We start from the raw sequence: 22,785 nt of genomic DNA, 5'->3' as shown, positions 1-22,785 counted from the left end.
TTTTCACAGTGTCAGTGATGAGATATAAAGTGTTTATCTGATAGAATACAGTATTTCATTAGTTAGCATAAAATAAATATTTGTCAATGCATATGTTTGACAAATATACTAGATCTACAACAGTTTTTTTTATTTATATGATTTCTTGGGCAAAATTGCACTGGCTCCCGTCCCTATGTTTGTTCTGTTTTATTTCTATTTAACAGCAGGAGTTACTATTCCAGCATGTTGTTTCTGTAATGACATTTTATTGTCACTGGCTCCGAACATAGGTCAGATGAAATGTGTTACTTAAGTGGCTTAAAATTTACTTATAAATGGTTTGCAGTATTTCAAAAAGTAACCATGCAGTCAGGAAGCCAGGCTAAGGCAAAAAAAGCTGGATGAATTTTTACAAAATATACTAAACTAACTGTGTCTTCGTTGGGCAGTCAGGACAGGAAAACCATTTTTTTTATATCTCTAGTGAATTTCTAACATGTATTAAATTTGAATAAGATGTGACGGTCACTTGTAATAATTCATAATTGATTTAAGACATAAGATTTAAAAACTTTCACTGTGCTTCAAAATGTTTTGGAACCAAGTAAAGTTTTATCGCCTCACAACATCCTTTGCTATGCATCTGCGTCAAGGACGAGTTGTACTCAATCTGTCTTTTTATCATTCCGGGCCTTGAATTTTAAGGTAGGATGACGAAGCATGCTAAGTATAACCTGAATGCAAATTGGACCATGTGTAATCCAAACTTTACAGGGCCGAAAGAAAATGTTTGGTTTGAGATGTTTCCGGATTAGAAAGGGTTCTGTACTTTTTCGTCACACCTGGTGTACCTTCCGTAATTTATATATATTGTACTGTGTATGTGCAATGTATACACAGTGCAAAATTACAACAGACCAATGAAGGAGGAAAAAGTTGTAAATATATGATGTACTTTAATATATATATGTACACACAATTTCAGTATTGAAGTTAAAAGAAAGTACAATAAAAAAAAGATAACCAACCAAACATAACATTAACAACATTCTTTTCTCTTATTTGTTTCTAAAATTCCATGCAATCAACACGTGATAAAAAGGAAATGAAAGGTTAACAAAACTAAGTATAGAAAGCAAACAAATTTCTTTTTCATTCAGGAGAGAGGAAAACATAATTCTAAATGATGAATTAACAGTACAGTGTGTGAAGCAGTTCCGAATCACCTAATAGAAAACGTTCATTCTATCAATCAGAATTGTGTCTTTTGGAATTTTGTGTTTAGTGACAAGAGGTAAAAATAAAAGGTATGATTTCATTTCTATGATAACTAGTTTAGCCACGGGGTACATACTGATTTTCATCGAAAAATTGCAACTGAAGGTCAGTCAGAAGAATAAATGCAGAATTATGAAAAATATGAAATAAACATTTCATAGTCATGACAGTTAATTTCCATCTGCAAAAAAACGTTTTGTGAAAACAAGAAAGCCTTCAATTATTAATGAGGTCATTTCCAAACACAGTCATTCAAGTAGTTCAGAATCACTTTTTTCAACATTTATCTCCCCCGGAAAAACAACAAGACACCCAATTTCTAAAAAGGTTTGTCAAATTAGTCCTTTAACTAAGGGACATTAAAGGGACAAAACATTTTGTTTTATTGGCAACAACATGTGAAGAATAAAATTGAAGTGATCTGGAACTGCTCATAATTCGGAGCTGCTTGACACACTGTACACAAGAATATTCTTTTTCTCGTTTTTCCCAACGATTTTTAACAACAAAACCATGTTTCAAACTTAAGTGCTCCTCAGTTTGAGGAATTAACCTCAGCTACAAACTTTTTAAAACGGCCATGATGGTCCTGTGTCACTCACAGACCAACGAGGTAACAATGTTAGTACATAGTGCATAGCGTATGGAAGTTATTCCTATTTGTGAAGAAAACTCAAACTTGTCATGTAATCAATCTAAGGTATTCCAAGCCCTAAAAGAGGAGGAGAATGCTCAAGCTACCTTGGAATTTTTAAAGGAAATATAGTTGTTTTCATTCACATGGAAATATACTTAATAGTTATGTTTTATAATCTAAATTTTGATAGAATATTTCTGACATGGACTGACAATTGTTTGGTATTAACAAATATACAAATTTTAACCTAAGATACTCAAGTCTTAGAATACACACAAAGAAGGGGCGTAATAAGATATTGGCTGTCTGTTCATATCTTTGTCAAACTGAATGAGCAAAAGTGTTATTGTGAAGAAACGGACATTTGTCTTTAACTTCATGTATGCTGAACGAAAACATGATCATATACACAATGTACAATATATCGGCATGAATTACCCTAAACTGATGCCTTAACGGGAACTGCATTTTTCTTATCTTTATCAAATATATTTGACTGTAAAAAAAAAAAAAAAAAAATCCTAAGAAACCCACAACCACACGCTAAAGTTACAGCAAAATAAAATCCAACCAAATCATGGAACGAATCACAGATACAACACGCTCGCTTTAAATACAGACTGACAAAAAGTAACATACTTACCAACGACTGAAATTGAAATACAAATTATATGATCAAAATTGATAAAATATTGGTCCCTTTTTGGAGCCTCGGCTTAGGGTAAGTTATGTCAATGAAGTGCCTTTTTCCTCCGTTTTTTGATTCAGAATACTTCAAAATATTTCAATACAAATTTTCATGGTTTCTTCACAGTCACAGGAAGAAATATCTTTTCCTTATAGCTTACATGCTATACGATATAGTTATTAAAGAAATATTTCTGTCATTTTATATCCTGGTCTAAAGATTTAGAGAAGGTTCTGATTAAGTTTTGAATAAAGCCACAAAAATGCCGGTCCAGTTGCCAAGTATTTTTGTCGAGCCCGTAAGGGAGCGAAGACATACTTGTCCAAATGGCTGTTCTATGTATGTGCGTGCATGCGTCAGTGCGTCCGTCCGAATTTCTTTGTCCGGACCATAAGTTTGATTGTGGGATTTTAAAATAACTTGGCACAATTGTTCACCACCATGAGACGGCTTGTCACGCGCAACACCGTTTCAATATCTTAAAGGCCAAGGTCACATTTGGAGTTTAAATGTCAAATATGGCTATAATTGACCTTGTCAGGACAATAACTTTGTCATTGATTGTGGAATTTTAAAATAACCTGGAACAATTGTTCACAACTATGAGATGGTGTGTCGCATGCAACACCGGCGTCGATATCTTAAAGGTCAAGGTCACACTTGGAGTTTAAATGTCAAATATGGCTAAAATTGACCTTGTCAGGACAATAACTTTGTCATTGATTGTGGGATTTTAAAATAATCTGGAACAATTGTTCACAACTATGGGACTGTTTGTGGCGTGCGACAACCGCTTTAATGTCTTAAAGATCAAAGTCACACTTAGAGGTCAAATGTCAAAGATAGGGTATACGTTTGTCATTGATTGTAGGATTTTAAAATAATTTGTCACAATTGTTCACCACCATGAGACGACGTGTCGCGCGCAACACCCGTGTCAATATCTTAAAGGTTAAGGCCACACTTGGAGTTTAAAGATCAATATGGCTATAATTTTATCGAACCGTCATGGCTTAGTATTAGTTGCAATTGAGAATTAAATACAGTTGGACAATTTCAGAAATGCCATTTATAGCTTAACTGTTTGAATTATAAGGAGGGCTATTGTACTCTCGTCGGCATCGGTGATGATATCTGACAAATCCACTCAAAAGCATTCTTTTAATAGTATCATAACTGTCATTTCATTTGACATCTTGCGGGCTCGACGTGTTGCCCGTGGGCATCTAGTTATAAGTCAAAGTCAATAGTTTAGTAGAGGGTGAAAAAGCATTTCTGTGTCATAGTTTTAAAATCAGATCAGTTGTAAGGAGGACACGACTGTTGAATTTTCTACTTATGCCTCTTGATAGCACATATTTTTGACAAATTAAAATGATATAAACAATATATAGAAGGTCAACGAAAGAACATTTGTGTAAAGTTGTTTCGAAACTGGCCAGCGGTTCCTGGCAGCAAAGTTCGTACTTTATTAGTAAAACATACCATGCCAGTAGGCGGTCATGTTTTTATGACAAATAGCTTGGTAAATAGTCACTTAAGAAATATTTGTATGAAATCAATTTAAAAATGGTTAGAAAAGTGGTTTAGAACATATTCTTGAAATATGTCCGTTTTTAACGGCCATATTTTTGACGAGTTACGAAATAAATTTTTGTTTTGTCCTATTTCAAACACGGGGGAATTGTAACTGAAAGTTCCTTGTATATTTGTACAGTGAAAAGTGACCACTTCTTCTGACAGCCATGTTTTTGTTACGAATAGACATTGTTTAAACAATCTTGGTAGCCTGTAATTCAATGAACATTTGGGCTTAAAAATAGCTTAAAACATGGAAAAAAATGATAAATTGCATTTTAAGTTTCATTTCACTTAAAACATAGATAATGTACAAATACTGTATATGTTAAGAATGTATATTTTCTGCTTTAAAAGTGCAATGCACTTTGAAAGAATCTACATCAAAAGAGTTAATTTACTTTTGAAAATCTCATATTTGTGTTCCAAAGTAAGACATTTGTTTAACACCTATGCTATAAAGTGCAAAGTAGGGGAATATGAGATTCTAAATAAATCATATGGATAATTCAAAAAGATTCAATATTGTGCTGTTCAGTTCTGAAATCTATCAATATCTTCTGATCTCATAGTTAAGCAATTTTATGATGCATCTCTGATTCAGAATGCGTTCCTGGTAAAAATATTCAAATCATACAGTCCAACATGTTCGTCTAAACTCGCGTATGATAAAACATAATTATGCACAGACGAATTGACATCACATGTAGCAAATAAAAATGTATTCCATTCATTTATTTGTTGTGTTTTCCATCATCATGTTTGTGACGTTTTCCCTCTTGTTTCTTCTTGCGTTTTCCATCTGAAATTTGTCCAAACAATATTTAAACTAGAATGTGTCTGTAGGACACAGGGTGTGTCCCCAATGGTACATTTGTCACAAATAAGGGGCAATAATTCAAATATTAACAGAATTAAGGAGGTACTTTATGAACATTGAGCATCACAAACAAAAGATCCACTGTTGTGGCTATTTCAAGGGCCATAACTCTGTTATAAGCGCTAAGATTAAAAACACCAAATGTGCATGGTAACATCATGATAAAGACTCAAGCAAGGTTTCATGAATTTACATCAAATACTTTTTGAGCTAGGCACATTATTACGTGAAAATCTGCATTTTTGACTATTTCAGGGCCATAACTTTAAAAATACGGGGTGGTGACAGAAAAAAATATGAAGTGCGCAAGTTTATATCATGATAAAGACTCATGCAAGTTTTCATCAATTTATATAATATACTTTCTGAGTTAGATGCGTCACAAGGTGAAAATGAGCACTTTTGACTATTTCAGGGGCAATATAACTAGAAATAGGGAGTGGATGCAGTCAAAAAGTAGGAGGTGCGCAAGTTCATATCATGATAAAGACTCATGCAAGGTTTAATCAATTTATATGAAATATGTTTTGAGTTAGGCGCGCAACAAGATGAAAATTTGCATTTTTGACAATTTCAGGGGACATAATTCTGAAAATAGGGGTGGACCCAGATAAAAAATAGGAGGTGCGCATGTTCATATCATGATAAAGAGTCATGCAATGATTAATCAATTTATATTAAATACTTTTTGAGCTACGGGCGTCACAAGGTCAAAACATATATTTTTGTCTATTTCAGGGGCCATAACTCTGGAAATATGGACGAAGCCAGATGAAAAATAGGAGGTGCGCAAGTTCATATCATGATTAAAGGTTTCATGAATCTGTATCAAATACTTTTTGAGCTAGGCGTGTCACAAGATGGAAATGTGCATTTTTGACTATTTCAGGGGCCAAAACTCTGACAATAGGGAGTGGAGCCAGAAGAAAAGAAGGCGTTGCACAAGTTCATATCATGATAAAGACTCAAGCAATGTTTCGTCAACATATACCAAATACTTTTTGAGCTAGGCGCGTCATGAACTTCAGACGAACGGACGGATGGACACACACACGCACGGATAAGACCAAATCTATATGCCCCCAACACTCATGGTGGGGGGGGGGGGGGGCACAAAAGTGATCGTTTTAATTTTCTATCGGGCTTTCATTTACAACTCCCGATATCAATTTGTCTCTACATCGTTTATTATTCTTATTCAGAGTCAACTATTGTTTTTTTTTTAATTTACGTTTAAATAGATACTTTGTTTTGTTCTAAAATGTTTTAAGGGACATGGGCATTGGTTGTGAGGGCAATATACATACATTCTTTTTCAAACCTTTCGCTTTGATTTTATAAGAAAATATATATTCGGCTAATATATTTATTACCATTCGTTTTGCAGAACATTTGAATATTAAATCTAAACAATTCTGTGGTATATCACCTTTTCCTTTTTGGTATATTTCTCTATGAAATCATTTGCAAAATGGATCATCTGCCTAAGAGCAAGCAAAATCGGGATGGATGTCGCAGGATCCAAATATACTTCACCCCCTCCGTGGTTAACAATCGGGTGAATGTTACTCAATGGTATGCTTAACGTTTCAGCAGCTTTCGTAGCAACCTTCTCGACTTTTATGCTTCTGTATAAATTTCTCTTATTTTGTTTTACCTCATCACAAAAAAGATCACAATTCGTCAACAGCAGAACCCGCGGGATATCTGAAAAATTAAATTAGGTGATAAATATTATATGTTTGATTGTCTTCGTCCGTTCTTCATACTCCTGGACAATTTCTCAAACCAACTGAAAGGAACTTCTCGTTTTTAATGGAACGGGAAAGACCTTTGAAATAATGACAAATCTTTATTTTGTTACCGAAATAGGAAATACATATAAAATATGCTCTTAAATAAATATACTGTTACTGAAGGCGTAATATGTATCTTTTGAACTACAAGTCTTCTTATACTGACAAAGTGGACCTTCTCATAAACAATGCTATCTGAATACTACCTCAGCATCTAGAAGGTACATAAAACACAAGAAATAATTTATACCAATCAGTGATATTATCTTTGAACTGAATCATTGTTTTGAGTTCAAATGCAAATGCGGCATAAAAATAACAAGGGCGCCGTCGTCGTAAAAAATACACACGCATCTCAGCGACAGTGATTTTATTCACGAAACATCATTGTCTTAAATACATCCTTGTGGACATCTACCCAAAACTTACTTCTATTTTCAGTACACAGCTATAGCGCTTTATGCCAACACATAATACTTGTAACGTACAACCAGAGCATTGCCAAATACTTGTTAATTCTTACATACGCTGTGCACCAAGAGCTTTATTCAGAAGAGACTCATACACGTCTCTTGTATATACTACATATTGTTGTTCTTTACGTTTCTATAAAGAAATTAAAAATCAAAATACCTTTTTTCACCAACTTTTCCTGCAGAATACGAAATTTTTCCATGTACATTTCGGACAGACGATCTATTGCAGTTGCTGGTAAAACAAATACTGCACAATGTATTTTATCTGCGAGCATCGGATTTTTTCTAAAATGGAAGTCGTTTTCCTCTATTGTGTTTGTAGGATTGAACTGTAGAAATGCAGGAAAAAATAGATATTAATAATATCATACGCTCAAATGTATTTATCTGGGTATCCTTGTATAAATAATCAAGTGTCCGCTTCGAGTGTGGGAGGTCGTGGGTTCAATGCCCTGCCGCGTCATACCAAAGACGTGAAAAATGGTACCAGTAGCTCCCTTGCTTGGCGCTCAGCATTAAAGGGGAGAAGCTGGCCTCTTCTCTCATACCCTCGTGGCGGTGGGTTCCATCAGGAATGAGGTGTCGAGATTGATTAATATATGTTGTAGAACTTCATTCACAATCGACCTAAAATAAATTATGTATATATAAAAAGTCAAGTTTCACTAATGCACAAAACTTTATCGTTTCAATTTATATCACTTACATTTAACTTTCCATATATTTCATTAATTTTTCTCTTGACCTAAAATATCCATGTAGAAAACATAGTTTTGAATCGACTTCCATTCAGAATTTTCATTTTTGTTCCGTTTTGACGGCTAACACAGGATCGATAAACCAATTACTCTTCTGCCTTCAAATTCTTGGTCAAAATTTCGCGAATTTGAGATTTTGAGTATTGTATCAGACTTGAATTTCAATTATACTAATGGTAAATATCTACGCGAGGATAAATGTTCGCGATATGTAGGGCCTCGTGAATATAGCGAAAATTTAATCCTCAATTGCTACACAATTTATTGATAAATCTGGTATTAATATTTAACCACGTGGTATCATCACAAACGTCATGTGATCTGTTTCATGGCGTTAGTCAGTGGGGATGCTGTGGGTTGACGCTGTTTAAGTAAAAATATGGTGACCAAATAGTGACCAAGTCCGTACCGAATTGTAAATTCGTGCTCGCAGGCAATATTATGTACCTTCGGAATTCGAGGATGAATTTCCAATTTGTGGGGGTGTATGTCACGGTACGGACTTGGTCACGTTAGGGGAAAACATGTGTCAGGCAGGCGGTTAGCTCAATCGGTAGAGCACTCGCCCTGGAAGCGAGAGGTCCCGGGTTCGAGCCCCGGACTGACTGCATATTTTTTCACCCTGTGATATATAAATAATTTTAGTAATTTTAAAAATGTCACGTAACAATAAGGCAAAACTGGCCTTTGAACCAAGGTGACTTGCATTTTAAACTATCCTTGCTCTATTATCTTAATGCAGGTTTCTTAAGGATGACCTTTAGCAATATCGGAACAATGGTCTTCTTGAGAAGTTTCTGACTGCTCAACATTGACCGTCCTTCCAAAAACCAGTTGATCAGTATATGACTGTATATTGTGGTAAAGGTGTTTATAGTACTGAACTGTTTATTCGGACGACATTTCATCAACGTAATAGTCAACATATAACACTTGGGTTACAATTTTCTTGTTCCTTTTAAACTAGGAGTTTTACGTCCCTATAAGGGATGATGTTTGTTGTGTTTCATTTATTGTACATCTTAGTCCTTCCTCATCATCAACTTGAAAGTATCGTAATTATAGAACCCATATTCCTGATTAGAATAATGGTTTTGATAACATCTCAGCTACGTTTTCGGTTCAAATACTAAGTAAGTCTGAAGTTAAGCACAGCCATGTGTATGCAATACATTTCTTTCCATATATCGAAGCATAGAGGTCAGTTTTGCATATGGGTCATCATGAGTCAATAATAAGGTCACTAAATACACAATAAAAATCCTGCTCGTCTACAAAAGCAATGTTTTTCTTCATGAAACCCCAATAGATTATCTGTATGCTATTTATATGGGTCTACAACAAAGACACTAGTGTCGTTATACCATCTCCTGGTATATCAGTATTACGGACACGGCATTGTTTGGCGCGGAGTTTCCTTTTGCTGCATCTTGCAGCAACTTTCGTCCTTGTAGTATATAGAATTTTCAGTGGCTTTTCGTTCTGGTGACAGTGTATCCACCAGGTGAATTTCTAACACGTGCAGTGGCAACAACAGGCATGGTTTAAGTAAGACACAAAATGCTCATGTAAATGAATAGGACAAGAAAACCAAAGTACTCAATGATGCCTTTGCAGAAGACATAGCATCAAGAAAAACACCCTCAAGGGCCCGACATAATAGACTAGAAGATAGATATTGACCAACATTTACAAGAATGGCACTATGTTAAAGTTAGTATGTAAATAAAGCTTTCCGAGTACGTTTTCATATTTTTTTAAACATAAAGCGCTAACTTGTGACCTATTGCGGTCATCCCGTGTCCGTTTACTTCACCTACGTAAAACTTTGTTAGAATATATGGGTCTTTGATACCTAGGTTGAATCAACTGGTACTAAACTAGGTCACTAGATCAATTGTTGAAAACCCTTATTAAACATTAACACACTAAGGGCAACATTTTCAACTTGATTTTCATAATACTTTGTCAGTATGTTTCTCCATGAAATAAAGTATGGGTTTATTTACCTTAGGTCAAAAACTAGGTCACTGGGTCAAACCATAAAAACAATACCCTTGTTAACAGGTTAAAACTCTAGATGCTTCATTTGCACTTGATCTTCATAAATTTTTGTCAGAATATTTGTTTCTGTAATATTTAGGTCAAGATTTAAGATGGTTTACCTAAAATAAAATTCCCGGTCGCTCGGTCAAAAATATAAATGCCTTGTCAACACTCTAATGGCCACGTTTTCCATTTGATATGCATAAAACTTGACAAAGAGAAATAAACGTCTAGTTCAAACATGCGTTACCACAGGTATTTAACTAGGTCACTAGGTCAAATTATAGAAAACTATTTTTGAAAACACTTTAATGGAGAAATTTTCCATGCGATACCCCCTACCAAAATTGTTCAAGCAATTTGTGATACTCTGATAAGCAATTTAAGGTCATCATGACTCTCTTGTCCTTGGTTTGTTTCGACTACAGTTTTGTCCTATGGGGGAGAAAAGAAAACGCTTGTCAGATATTTCTCCCCTGTTTGTTCACAAAAACTACAGGTGGTGGGGTACTATATAGGGGAAAAGAGGAGAAAGCAACTACTTGATTTTTCCCCAAGGCAAGAATTAACACGTTGTTTTGTTGTCCAGTGTAGAAATTAGCCACTAGATATTTTCCCTGGTGAAAGACTGAGTTAGGAAAATCAAAGTACTGAAAGTACAGAAAGGCTGGCTACCACAAAACACTGGATGAAAACTGTGTGGAAAAGATGTTCGCCAAATCTTAGATATTATTGTTTTTCCATATCAAAGTAAGGCGAGCATAGAGTATTGTTGTGATGAATCATCTTGAAGATAGTGGAATGATATTACAGACTATAGATGGTGAAAAAGAAAAACACATAGTAAGGCCTAGGTCGGATTATTTTGGATTTTTTATTAAGTGAGACTTTTCCGAAATTATTTTCATGTCAAACAAGCAAATGCGATGAATTGGTATCCCCCGCCGAAAGGGTTTGTGGTGAGGAATGGCAAAAAAAATATCCGACAGTTAGGGATGTTACTAAGAAGAAAATAATTTCATTAGTCAAAATCAATTTAACAGAAAACAAATGTTTTAAGTGTACATACTAAATGTATGATACGTTGATCCTGACTAAAGAAATTATTTTGAATGGAATATGTTGACTGTAATAAGTTTAGCTTTTAGAATTAAATGGAGTTATTTGAAATGTGAGCTTGAAGTGTAACTGGAACGATATATTGTCTTTGAGTAGTTTGGCACCAAGTGTTGCTGTTTAACATGTACATTTGAACTTAAAAGAACAGATATCCTTAAGAGAACACAATCAAGTAAGATATCTTGAACATGGAAGGGGGTTTGAACATTAAAAAAAAAGAAATGGAAAAAAAAGATATATATATTTTTTGAGGGGGGGTGTTGGGGGGAGAGGGGCGGGGATGAACGGGTGAGGGTACAAAACTTCAAATATTGATTATAAATATTGAAAGTTATGTTGGGGTGGGGGGGGTGGAGAAGGGATACATGATCGCTGGTGGGTATGACGGTATGACTGGGTGGAGGAGCGAGGTGGCGGAATAATGGTACAACTTGCATGTTGATAAATATTCATGGAAGGTTTAAAAAATCTAAAATAAGGATTTTTTTTTTTGGCGGGGTGGGGGTGGGGAGTGGGGGTTGGAGGGGATGTGACAAAGGCAAGGCAAGGGATGACCAGGTGTGGGTACACAACTGCACATGTTCATAATAAATGTTCATGGAAAAGAATGAATGAATGCGAACACGTCCCAGGTTAATTTAAACCGGTTTATGCTACGTTTGTAATCTTATCATTGGCCCGACCATGGTTCCAAAGTTAACACAAAAAAGCCAAGATGATTCATTGACTTTAATATATCATGGATTTGCATATAGATAAGTAAAATCTCATATCAATATACCGTGTTTAGGAGACTATACTAATGACAATGACATTGCTTACAATATGTAAGTTTTAAGGGGTACAAACAAGAGCAATACAAGATTTTCTTGCAAAAATGGCATTTAAAGTATTAGCAAAGTATTTAAATAATTTGACTAAACGAACTATTTTTTCCCTAAACGACCCTGATACAAATTTATCCTACATCTTAAACAAACAGACATTCCGGGCTAGACTAATGAGTAAGTTCAAATAGTAAATGTGGCCTCTATGGTATCAACAAGGTTTTTCTATTATTTTACCTAGAGACCTAGTTTAATATTTTGAGTAGCCAACTTTTAAACTAGACCTAAATGTTTTAGCGACAATTACTACAAAGATTTTTAATGATCAAGTAGAAAATGTGGCTGATAGAAAGTTAACAAAGTCTTTCCATGATTTGACCAAGCAACCTAATTTCTGACTTCATGTAACCCAGTTTAGACCTTAATCTAGATTTTAGAGAGACAAACGTAATATCGTTTTCAGAATATCAAACAGAAAATATGGAATCTAGAGTGTTTTCCTATGATCTGATCTATCGACCCAGTTTCAGACATAAAGTAACCAAGATTTTAAATTGACCTACGTTACACAAACATTCTGAGGATAATTTGTATGATGATCAAGTGGAAAATTTTGCCTGTAGCTATTAAGGTTTTTCTATGATTTGAAGCTGTGACCTGGTTTCAGGTTAACAAGTTTCAATACACTGTTTTTGTTTCTATCTAGTTTATTTTCCGCACCAACTGTATAACCTCTAACTGACAGAGCTAACAAAATTCCATCTAGCACAAATAAGCCTTTAAGCATTTCATATCTCTCTGTCTCCGTCTGCATTCCTTCTCAGTCTGTACACTGCGCAAGGCCTTAGCCCTGACCGGCTGCCGAGCCACCACGTGGTTGCTGTGTGAGCGGGCGTCCCCTTCAGCTTCATCCGACAATATACAATTTGTCTCCATATTCATACAGATTGGTCAAATACATCATTTACATAAGCAAAATTAATGAATTCTGGTACAAACTGAAAGTAATAAACAATAAAAATATTCTCTTAAAATGTAGATAAATTGTCACTCAAGTTACACCATATGTCAATCACTTTGCTGCAATATAACACATATGCCCTGGCTCATTGTTTTAGAGGCATTTTATGTGCACTTCGTGATGAAAACAGCATGTTTTCTACAGTAACGCACTTGTTAATTAACTTAGTTTAGTCTCGCTTTTTTGTAAGAAAAGTGTTTATTTACTTATGAAAAATATAAGGAGAACGTGTTTCCTTTCCACAGAAAATATTATTTCAATTTCTTTACACAGATCGCTGGGTCGTGAGTTTGATCCCCCTGTAATGTCTTATACATGCACATTTAATCAGTTCAAATGGATTGTTTTGGTCTTTATTTGATTTTTTTTTAAACTTGCAACAAAACTAACAAATATAAATATTTTGCTACAGAACTCCAGCAGCAAAATATATTGGATAGATTTATTGGGAAATAAATTTCGTTTTGCGTGCTCTATAGGGGGGAAACATGGTTATGAGTTCAGATACGCATATGAACGGAAAAAAACGTGTTTTATTTGCCAAAGAAGCACGCAAAACTAAAATGTAAAATTGGGTTTTAAATACGAGGGAGTAAATCGGAATAGCAAAAAGTAGGTCTTTTCGCGAAAACGTATTTTAATCGACAATACAATGCAATTGTATTGTTCTGCATCTATAGATAATGTAAGCCATTTGATTTACGCATATAACCGATACAACTGATGGTTATTATGCCAACAAACGTTAATGCCTGGCTGTAAGCAATTAGGGTTATGAAATATGTTACTTATTCTGATAATTACCAGTGTTTTAACTCGTAAACGGCGCACACTTTGCAAGAAAGCTGCATTTATTGTTAGTTCACATGTATGTTTCATGTTTACGTCAGCCATGATCATTGATGCATGATGTGATTGTATAACTTCCGTTGTCATTAGCAACTGCTTCGAGTGTATTGTTTACATTACTATAAATCACTATGTTTCGGCAAACGACTTATTTTGGCGGAAGTCCCATGGTATTAATTATTTTAAGACAGCCTTTTCTCTATGTAACTGTAATTTTCTGTCAATGTTGCATTCAATTTTAGCTTGAAATCGTATTTTCTCTGGTTGGTTTGGTTGGTCGTCAGCGTTCGTCCGTACAAAAATTGATCGTTTCCGAACGTCAATCGAGTGATTTTCGAACGTCGAACGCTAGACGTCAACCAAAACGAACCGTCGAACGTTTTCCGAATAGGTTCTTGTTCGTTTCCTTAGATTTAGTATAAATAGGGCTGGAAATGTTCGACTGCATTCAGTTTTACAATCAGCTTTCTAGCATACGTTACGGCTAAAGAACAGTAATTTACGAAATTAAATGGTACATAAACCAGTCTGACTTTATCTCCTTGGAATAGAGCTAAAACATTACATATAACTAGTCTGCAATATCTAGAATTTGATACGCATTTTTCGAAACGTAGATGATCTATTTTATAATTATTTTCGTAATTAATATTAGTCACGGACTCAAACTAAATCTTTATATAGAAAGCCGTATTATAATAATTATTAGCCAAACCTCGTCTATTTCTACGGAGGATTTTTAACGTCTGAAGTGTGCGCCGTTTCGAAGCATTAATCATAGATTTACATGAACATATTTTCGTAAATGTTGGAAATTATCAAGCTGTAAACCCAGAGTATAGGCATCTATTAAAATCAGTAAAATTGGAACAGTATTGCTCTTCTTTCTATGGATAACTGAGTACGGACCCACTTAAGTAGCCTTAGCATTTTTCTATTACCCCCATCATACCTACACCAATATTACAGAAGCTACAAATGCTTGAAGTTTGAGCATTCTGTAAATTTGTGATCAGGTCTTAGTCCGTCTAGGTAAAAGATCACCTCTACGTGCTCGCCGGTCCATTACATATACTTGAACATAATATTCTGTAATTATTGTGAACGAATATAAGTCCGTCTTGATAAAAGATCAACTGTACGAGTCCAGCAGCCACGTTACCACAGATACACGCATTAATTGAATTGAAACATAGCCGGACCGCAACCACAGCGGTGGGATCTGATATTTTAAAATCGGATCCTGGGATACGGATCCAAGGTTTTGATAGCCTTACGACTCTGAGGATGAGCACGCTAGAGGCGAGTGACAGTGAACAGGTAGTATTCTTTAATCATAAGGATAAAGATGCACGTAGTCAAGACTGAAGATAGCCAGTCTGTAGATTCATATATAACGACCGAACGGGAAGACGTAGTTGTCAACACTTTGCGCGATTACCCGGACCTGCCCAGTCATGAAACCAATGACATGAATGGGGTCCTTAGTAGTATAACCAGTGTCTTTAAAGATGTAGTAAATGAGGTAAAAATATAAAGCAGTCCCAGGGGGTGCCACATAGTTCTAACAACAATAATTACAGCCCAGCTGTACAGATCCACATAGAGAATTAAACAGGGAAACAGATTTAGATCAAAATACCTGTAGGCCCACTGATACTCCTCCAGAAGGAAGGCGAACTAATGCATATAGATGCCGCAAACAGCAGCACTCTGTTTGTAGAACTATTCCTTACTATGTGAGATTTTCACAGTATGCTAGCGAAGTTCCATCCTATGCAACCGGTAATGGTAGGGGCATGCATAGTGAGGGTTTGATACCCAGGGCAACTGGTTACAGAAGTGATCAGAATGGTGATCATCGATCACCAACCGGTATAACTGATACCTGCGACAATGGGTATGGGGGATATCATCCACCACCCAGTACAAATTGCAACTTTAATGAGTTTGGTGATTTCCATCCAAGGATCAATGTACAAGCACAGAACCTCAACAGACAGGGTAGCTACGAAGGTCATTTTGATGCAAACACTAGGTACTATGGCCACAATAAACGAGACGGCAGTCACATTAATATTGCACCATTCACTGGAAAGTATGGATAACTAAATTTGAAGCCATTGCACAGAGATATGGTTGGTCTGATAATGAACGGCTGGATCAAATATTACCTCGCATTTACGGCCAAGCGGCTCAGTTCGTGTTTTTTCAGCTTTATCTAAATATCTTCACAGACTATAGGACATTGTTAGGTGAAATGCACAATAGATATAGGGTAATAGAAACACCTAGATCTTTTGCTGCAAAGTTCAGCAAAAGGAACCAGAGGATAGGGGAAACGGCTGAGGAGTTTGCGGCTGAACTGTAGGTCTTATATGACAAGGCACATGGTTTTCGCGATAGAAAGACAAGAGACGAGCACCTAGTACGCAGGATTTTAGACGGCTTACGCGATGGTGAGGTGTGCTTCGAGGTAGAATATCATAAGGAGCCAAGAGCTATTGATGCGGCTGTATTCCACGTAGTGAACCTGGAACAGACAATAAGTATGAGTATGAACCGGAACAGCACCAGAAGGGCACATGATGATGCATTCATGCGTAAGAAGTCTGAGTATTATGAAAGCGACGAAAGGAGGGATGCTAGAAATGAGCCACACTTTCAGGAAATAGACAAATGTGAAAGGGACAGAAACTAGCGTCAAAGCCAAAGTCCAGTGGGCAAAGATGAGAGTATAAGTAAAGATACCCTTACAAAAATTTTGCAAAGACTCGATTAATTAGTGAAGAGCAAGCCGGCCTACAATAGACAAAGTAACCAAAATCGAAGAAGCAAGGAGGTTGAGTTCTTTCAATGTCACAAGTGGGACACTTTGCGCGCGAGTGTCCAGATAGAATGGAATCCGAAGGGGGTAGCGGGCGACAAAATGAAAGAAATCAAGGGCAGCAAAAAAAGTCCTTTAAACGCCAACGGACCAACTCTTGCGACCTAAGGGAGGTCCCAGTAGAAGTTGTAGGCCATGGACATATTAATGGAGAGTCGGGTGAAAAGAGTTCAAGGCTTGGTACCCACATGGTGAAGCGCTTGTATGACGGGGTATATCTGAAGGGACAAGTAGAAGATGTTCCGTTTGTTTACATGGCTGATACAGGAGTTTCTAGAACTCTTATTTCATCGCAAGTGTATGACAAAATCAAGGAAGAAGTTAGGCAAAAACTGAAGAAAAAACCAGCTTGAGAGGAGCCTAAAGAAGGCCTATCAGAGATTGGGGAGAGGCCTTATTCACCATGACAATAGGTACCCTAGAGGTCGTCAAGACGGCTAGAGTAGCTTAAATTGAGTACGACGTCCTGCTAGGATATGATGTCTTAGGATGTGGTGAAAACGGGGCGGCGGATATCTTGCTGAGCCAAAATAAAATAATTTTAGAAGGGGTAGAGCTTCCATGCTTTCAAGTGGGGAGGCTTGAAGCAGCACGTGGTAGTGGCAGAAGACCTAACCATTTCAGGTCAAACAGAAGCTCTTATTGACGTTTTAGTTTCACGCTTAGAGTTTGATGACAAAGACCAACTTGTAGAATTCATAATCGAATCAACTGCTATGTTTAAGGAGCGTAACCGTTAATGATGGCAACCTCTCTTCAGAACATCAAAAGTGGAGCAACATGCAAGGTAAGGGTACTGAACCCTTTCTTAGTTAATGCAATTTTAAAGCAAGACGCAGAAATAGGCAGGGCAGAGAAGATTGACAGAGTAGCAAGTGTGTTAGCACAGGAAGAAAATGAAAATGTAGAAGCCAATATGTGCAGAAAAAGACGTATCAATACCGGTAGCAAGAAATAATTCATCTGTCTAAGAATCGTGTGTCGAAGCTTCTAGTGAAGATGTCCCTGACTATCTTAGAGGGCTCTTTGAAAGGTCAACGAAAGATAAATCTGAAGTTGAGAAAAGAGCAGTGGCTGGTCTTCTAGTGAAATAAAAGGACACCTTCACTGAAAATGAATGGGACATAGGTCTTACTGATTTGACAGAGCATGCTATTAATAGAGGTGCTGCCCAACCGATCAAACAAAGGCCAAGAAGAGTTCCGCTTGCCCATGCTAAAGCTGAGAAGAATGTCATTGAAGAACTGTCATCCAGAAAAGGACATCAACATGGGCAAGTCCGATTGTGTTGGTCTAAAAGAAATCTGGAGCTATAAGACCTTGCGTGGATTACAGGAAGGTCAACAGCCTTGTTACGCCTGATGGTTTTCCACTACCCAGGGTACAAGACTGCTTGGACGCAGTTGCTGGATCAAGCCTGTTCAGTTGTTTTGATTTGACAAGCGGGTACTTTCAGATCCTCCTTAGAAAGGCCGATATAGCAAAAAGTGCATTTTGCTTCAAATTTAGACACTACGAAATGACACAGTTACCTTTCGGCCTGAACAATAGTGCTAGCACATTTGAGCGCACTATGGAGCTTACGTTGCAAGGACTACAGTGAGTAACCAGCTTGGTCTATATAGACGACATCATTGCATATGGCGTTGACTTCGAACAAGAGTTGAACAGGATCAAAGAAGCTGGACTTAAACTAAGGCCGAATAAATGTAACATGCTCCAAAGTCAAGTGGTATTTCTTTGGACATGTGGTGTCAGCAAATAGTGTGGTCCTGACCCAACAAACGTCGCAAAAATAGTACAGTGGCCAAGACCCATAACTTGCAAGCAAGTTAAACAGTTTGTCGCGACAGGATCCTATTATAAGCGATTTGTGAAAAATTTCGCAAACCGTGCCCGACCGTTAATAGAGCTCGCCAGGAAAGATGCAACATTCAAGTGGGACTTAGATTGTGAAGGCTGAACACCACTAAATCCGGCTGTTTTTTATTTTATTTAAAATTCACTAATTTTAAAACGGGTTTTTGACATTTTCTAGCATATCAGATTTTCAGAGACTTATATTTCCATAAAGAACTATATCGCTACTTTAGGAAAACAAAAAGAAATGAGGTGTTAACTTTTATATAAGAAAACCACAGTTCGCTAAATACAACCCGCTAAATTTACTCCTTTTTGCTTCTTTCAATTTCTCTTTTCAAAACATTAGATTCTTACGCCGCAATTTTTAAATAGAATGCGATAGGAACATGCCGATTTCAATAGAATGCAAAGAAATACATACTGAAACGCGGTAGGGTAAAAGTAAACACGTTGCTTTGAGAAAAGGCACTAGGGAATGCAAAAAGATTAGTACTATTTATATTTTGACTACTTGTGACCAGACTTGCGGAAGCTTACATTCTATTTGGCAGTGATTAGCGTATAAGAAAATGTTTTTGTTTGATTTTTTTCGTGAATTTGCATTCATTCTCAAGGTACATCTATTTTACAATGATTCTGTATATTTTTGTTGCAAAATATTGAGAAAATATAGAGAAATGACAATTCATTACAGGTCACCTCCATCCCCAAAAATATGAGAAATTTAGCCCTGTGCTACCATTATTTCAATTTGTTTTACCTTATTCGTAGAATTTTTAGTCAAGATCCATTTAATCGTTACGATGTTTGTCATTTTTATTCAGAAACATGCTAATTTTAATGATATTAAGACAATTGTAGTGCTAAAATGCGAGAAAGTGCATTTACTAGGTCCTAAAACGGACCAAAATAGAGCCACCTGGTTAAAAATTGGATCTAAAATCCAAAAATACAAGAAAATAAAGAATTTTTAGCCATTTATCAACATTTTACATCATTTAGAATAGATTAATGGCCTTCCCATTCATTTTCGAGGAGTTTGGCAAAAAACATGTAGTGCCCCTTATAGGCTGAACACCACTAAATCCGGCTGTTTTTTATTTTATATAAAATTCACTAATTTTAAAACGGGTTTTTGACATTTTCTAGCATATCAGATTTTCAGAGACTTATATTTCCATAAAGAACTATATCGCTACTTTAGGAAAACAAAAAGAAATGGGGTGTTAACTTTTATATAAGAAAACCACAGTTCGCTAAATACAACCCGCTAAATTTACTCCTTTTTGCTTCTTTCAATTTCTCTTTTCAAAACATTAGATTCTTACGCCGCCATTTTTACATAGAATGCGATAGGAACATGCCGATTTCAATAGAATGCAAAGAAATACATACTGAAACGCGGTAGGGTAAAAGTAAACACGTTGCTTTGAGAAAAGGAACTAGGGAATGCAAAAAGATTAGTACTATTTATATTTTGACTACTTGTGACCAGACTTGCGGAAGCTTACATTCTATTTGGCAGTGATCAGCGTATAAGAAAATGTTTTTGTTTGATTTTTTTCGTGAATTTGCATTCATTCTCAAGGTACATCTATTTTACAATGATTCTGCTTATTTTTGTTGCAAAATATTGAGAAAATATAGAGAAATGACAATTCATTACAGGTCACCTCCATCCCCAAAAATATGAGAAATTTAGCCCTGTGCAACCATTATTTCAATTTGTTTTACATTATTCGTAGAATTTTTAGTCAAGATCCATTTAATCGTTACGATGTTTGTCATTTTTATTCAGAAACATGCTAATTTTAATGATATTAAGACAATTGTAGTGCTAAAATGCGAGAAAGTGCATTTACTAGGTCCTAAAACGGACCAAAATAGAGCCACCTGGTTAAAAATTGGATCTAAAATCCAAAAATACAAGAAAATAAAGAATTTTTAGCCATTTATCACCATTTTACGTCATTAAGATTAGATTAATGGCCTTTCCATTCATTTTCGAGGAGTTCGGCAAAAAAACATGCAGTGCCCATTATAGGCTGAACACCACTAAATCCGGCTGTTCTTTATTTTATATAAAATTCATTCACTTTAAAACGGGTTTTCGACATTTTCTAGCATATCAGATTTTCAGAGACTTATATTCCCATAAAGAACTATATCGCTACTTTAGGAAAACAAAATGAAAAGGGGATGTTAACTTTTATATAGTTATATAGAACCACAGTTCGCTAAATACAACCCGCTAAATTTACTCCTTTTCGCTTCTTTCAATTTTTCTTTTCAAAACATTAGATTCTTACGTCGTCAGTTTTACATTGAATGCGATAGGAACATGCCGATTTCGACAAAATGCAAATAAATACATACTGAAACGAGGTAGGGTAAAAGTAAACACGTTGCTGTTGAGAAAAGGCACTAGGAAAGGAAAAAAGATTAGTACTATTTATATTTGGACTACTTGTGACTAGACCTGCGGAAGCTTACATTCTATTTGGTAGTGATCAGCCTGAATAGGCATTCAACGATCTAAAGATGGCGCTAACTAGTCCAGACGTAATAGATATCCAATGAACGGCGGAGGCGAGTTTATTCTAGACGTAGACGCGTCAGGTGTTGGTATCAGAGGTGTGTTGGCACAGATACAGCAGGACCGCGAAAGAGTAATAGCTTAAGCCAGCCGTACACTCAATAAAGCAGAAAGAAATTCCTGCATTACGGAGAAAGAGCTTCTATCTGTAGTCTACTTCATACAGTACTTAGACAGTACCTTCTCGGTAGGAAATTCTTAGTCCGCACCGATCACTAAGCCGTAGTTTGGCTGTTCAGTCTTCGCGAGGCAAGCGGTAAGATTGCTCGTTGGATGGAAATACTAGTTCCATATGACTTTGAGATCCAGTAACGGCAAGGTAACAAGCAAGGTTACTGTGACGCTTTGTCACGTTGCCGGATGCCCCGAGATTGCACCTGCCACAAAGTGGACATGACCGAACCTCTCAAGTTTGGACCATGCCGTAAATGTGTACAGAGAGCATCCAACATATCGAGTTCAAAAGTCAAGCTGAGGGCGAACTTACAGAACAGGGCAAAACTGCCCTGGACGAGGGTAATGTTTTAAGTGTAAGGGCAATTACCAGTGATTTGCGGCCAAGCAAATCAAATGCCGGAAGTGGTACTGTGGCTCGACCGAAAGTCCAAACATTGCTGGGCTCCAGTCTGCCAAATAATGTAGCCTATTATCAACATAATGACCTCGATATAGGTTTCCTGATGAAGGGTCGAAATGAACAGCAATTGCCAGGCGTACGTCGCACGCTATTTTGCACAAATGCGTAACCTCGTTTTGACGTCAATTTGACGTCAAATTACTAATTGAGAAAATAAGTAGCAAAAAATGCGTCGAGATAACTCTGCATATTCTTTAATGGTATCTTAATTTACAATCATTGTTTTGAACACATTGTGATTGTTATTATCAGTGTTGTTTTTTATCATTAATTATTACCGCCCGTTTCTTGAAATTAAATATATACGCATTTCAAACTGCAATTAATTTTACCATGTTGTACCTTGTTTATCGCAAACATTTATATCAACCTCCGGACGTTAACAAACCTAGCATCAACAGTGATCAGGCAGGGCTGTCGCAAGAGAATATTTGAAAAAATATTTTCATTAAACCGTAAAGCAGTTAATTTTAGAGAATTACATTATGCATTTAAGAATATAACAGGTCCTGTGGATTAAAACCTTTTTTTCGTGCTAAATTCAGCCAATTGGAATTAGAGAAACTGTTGGCGAACAGAATGGATCCTGATGCGCAGGCTGGTCTGGATCCATGCTGGTCGCAAACGCACTATGTTTGTTTTTCACGTGGCGCGGCTCATACATTCTTATGCATAAGAAATCAAAACACGTGTTACCCTACGTTAAACAACGATTGGGAACTTATTATTTCATAAATAGATTGTTTATACCCAGTTCTCTACAACCAGCTTAAGTACTGTTTAAATAACACATTTTTTTATTCACATCATGTGCGACACTACAGATGAAAAATGTTTCGTGCTCAAAATGAAATTAAATGTAAAAAA

At 36.3% G+C, this 22,785-nt stretch overlaps 1 protein-coding gene and 1 non-coding gene across 2 annotated transcripts in view; one reads left to right on the top strand and one right to left on the bottom strand.

Moving 5' to 3' along the window:
- Positions 1-932: 932 nt before the first annotated feature.
- The window catches only part of LOC128553374 (interferon-induced protein 44-like), a 40,467-nt gene continuing 18,614 nt past the window's right edge, over positions 933-22,785 (bottom strand). The window contains exons 4-6 of the mRNA XM_053534514.1: positions 7,473-7,644; positions 6,473-6,750; positions 933-4,965 (exon numbers count right to left, since the gene is read on the bottom strand). Of these exons, the coding sequence (XP_053390489.1) occupies positions 4,894-4,965; positions 6,473-6,750; positions 7,473-7,644 (522 nt within the window). The 3' untranslated portion in view covers positions 933-4,893. The remainder of the gene's footprint in view (positions 4,966-6,472; positions 6,751-7,472; positions 7,645-22,785) is intronic.
- On the top strand, positions 8,609-8,681 carry Trnap-ugg (transfer RNA proline (anticodon UGG)). Its single transcript has one exon. It is a non-coding gene; the product is annotated as a tRNA-Pro (tRNA).

The sequence above is a fragment of the Mercenaria mercenaria genome, unplaced genomic scaffold (assembly GCF_021730395.1).
Source record: "Mercenaria mercenaria strain notata unplaced genomic scaffold, MADL_Memer_1 contig_3755, whole genome shotgun sequence".
Lineage (NCBI taxonomy): Eukaryota > Metazoa > Mollusca > Bivalvia > Venerida > Veneridae > Mercenaria > Mercenaria mercenaria.
Note: the sequence above shows the minus strand (reverse complement) of the source record. Positions and strands in the feature narration are given on the sequence as shown.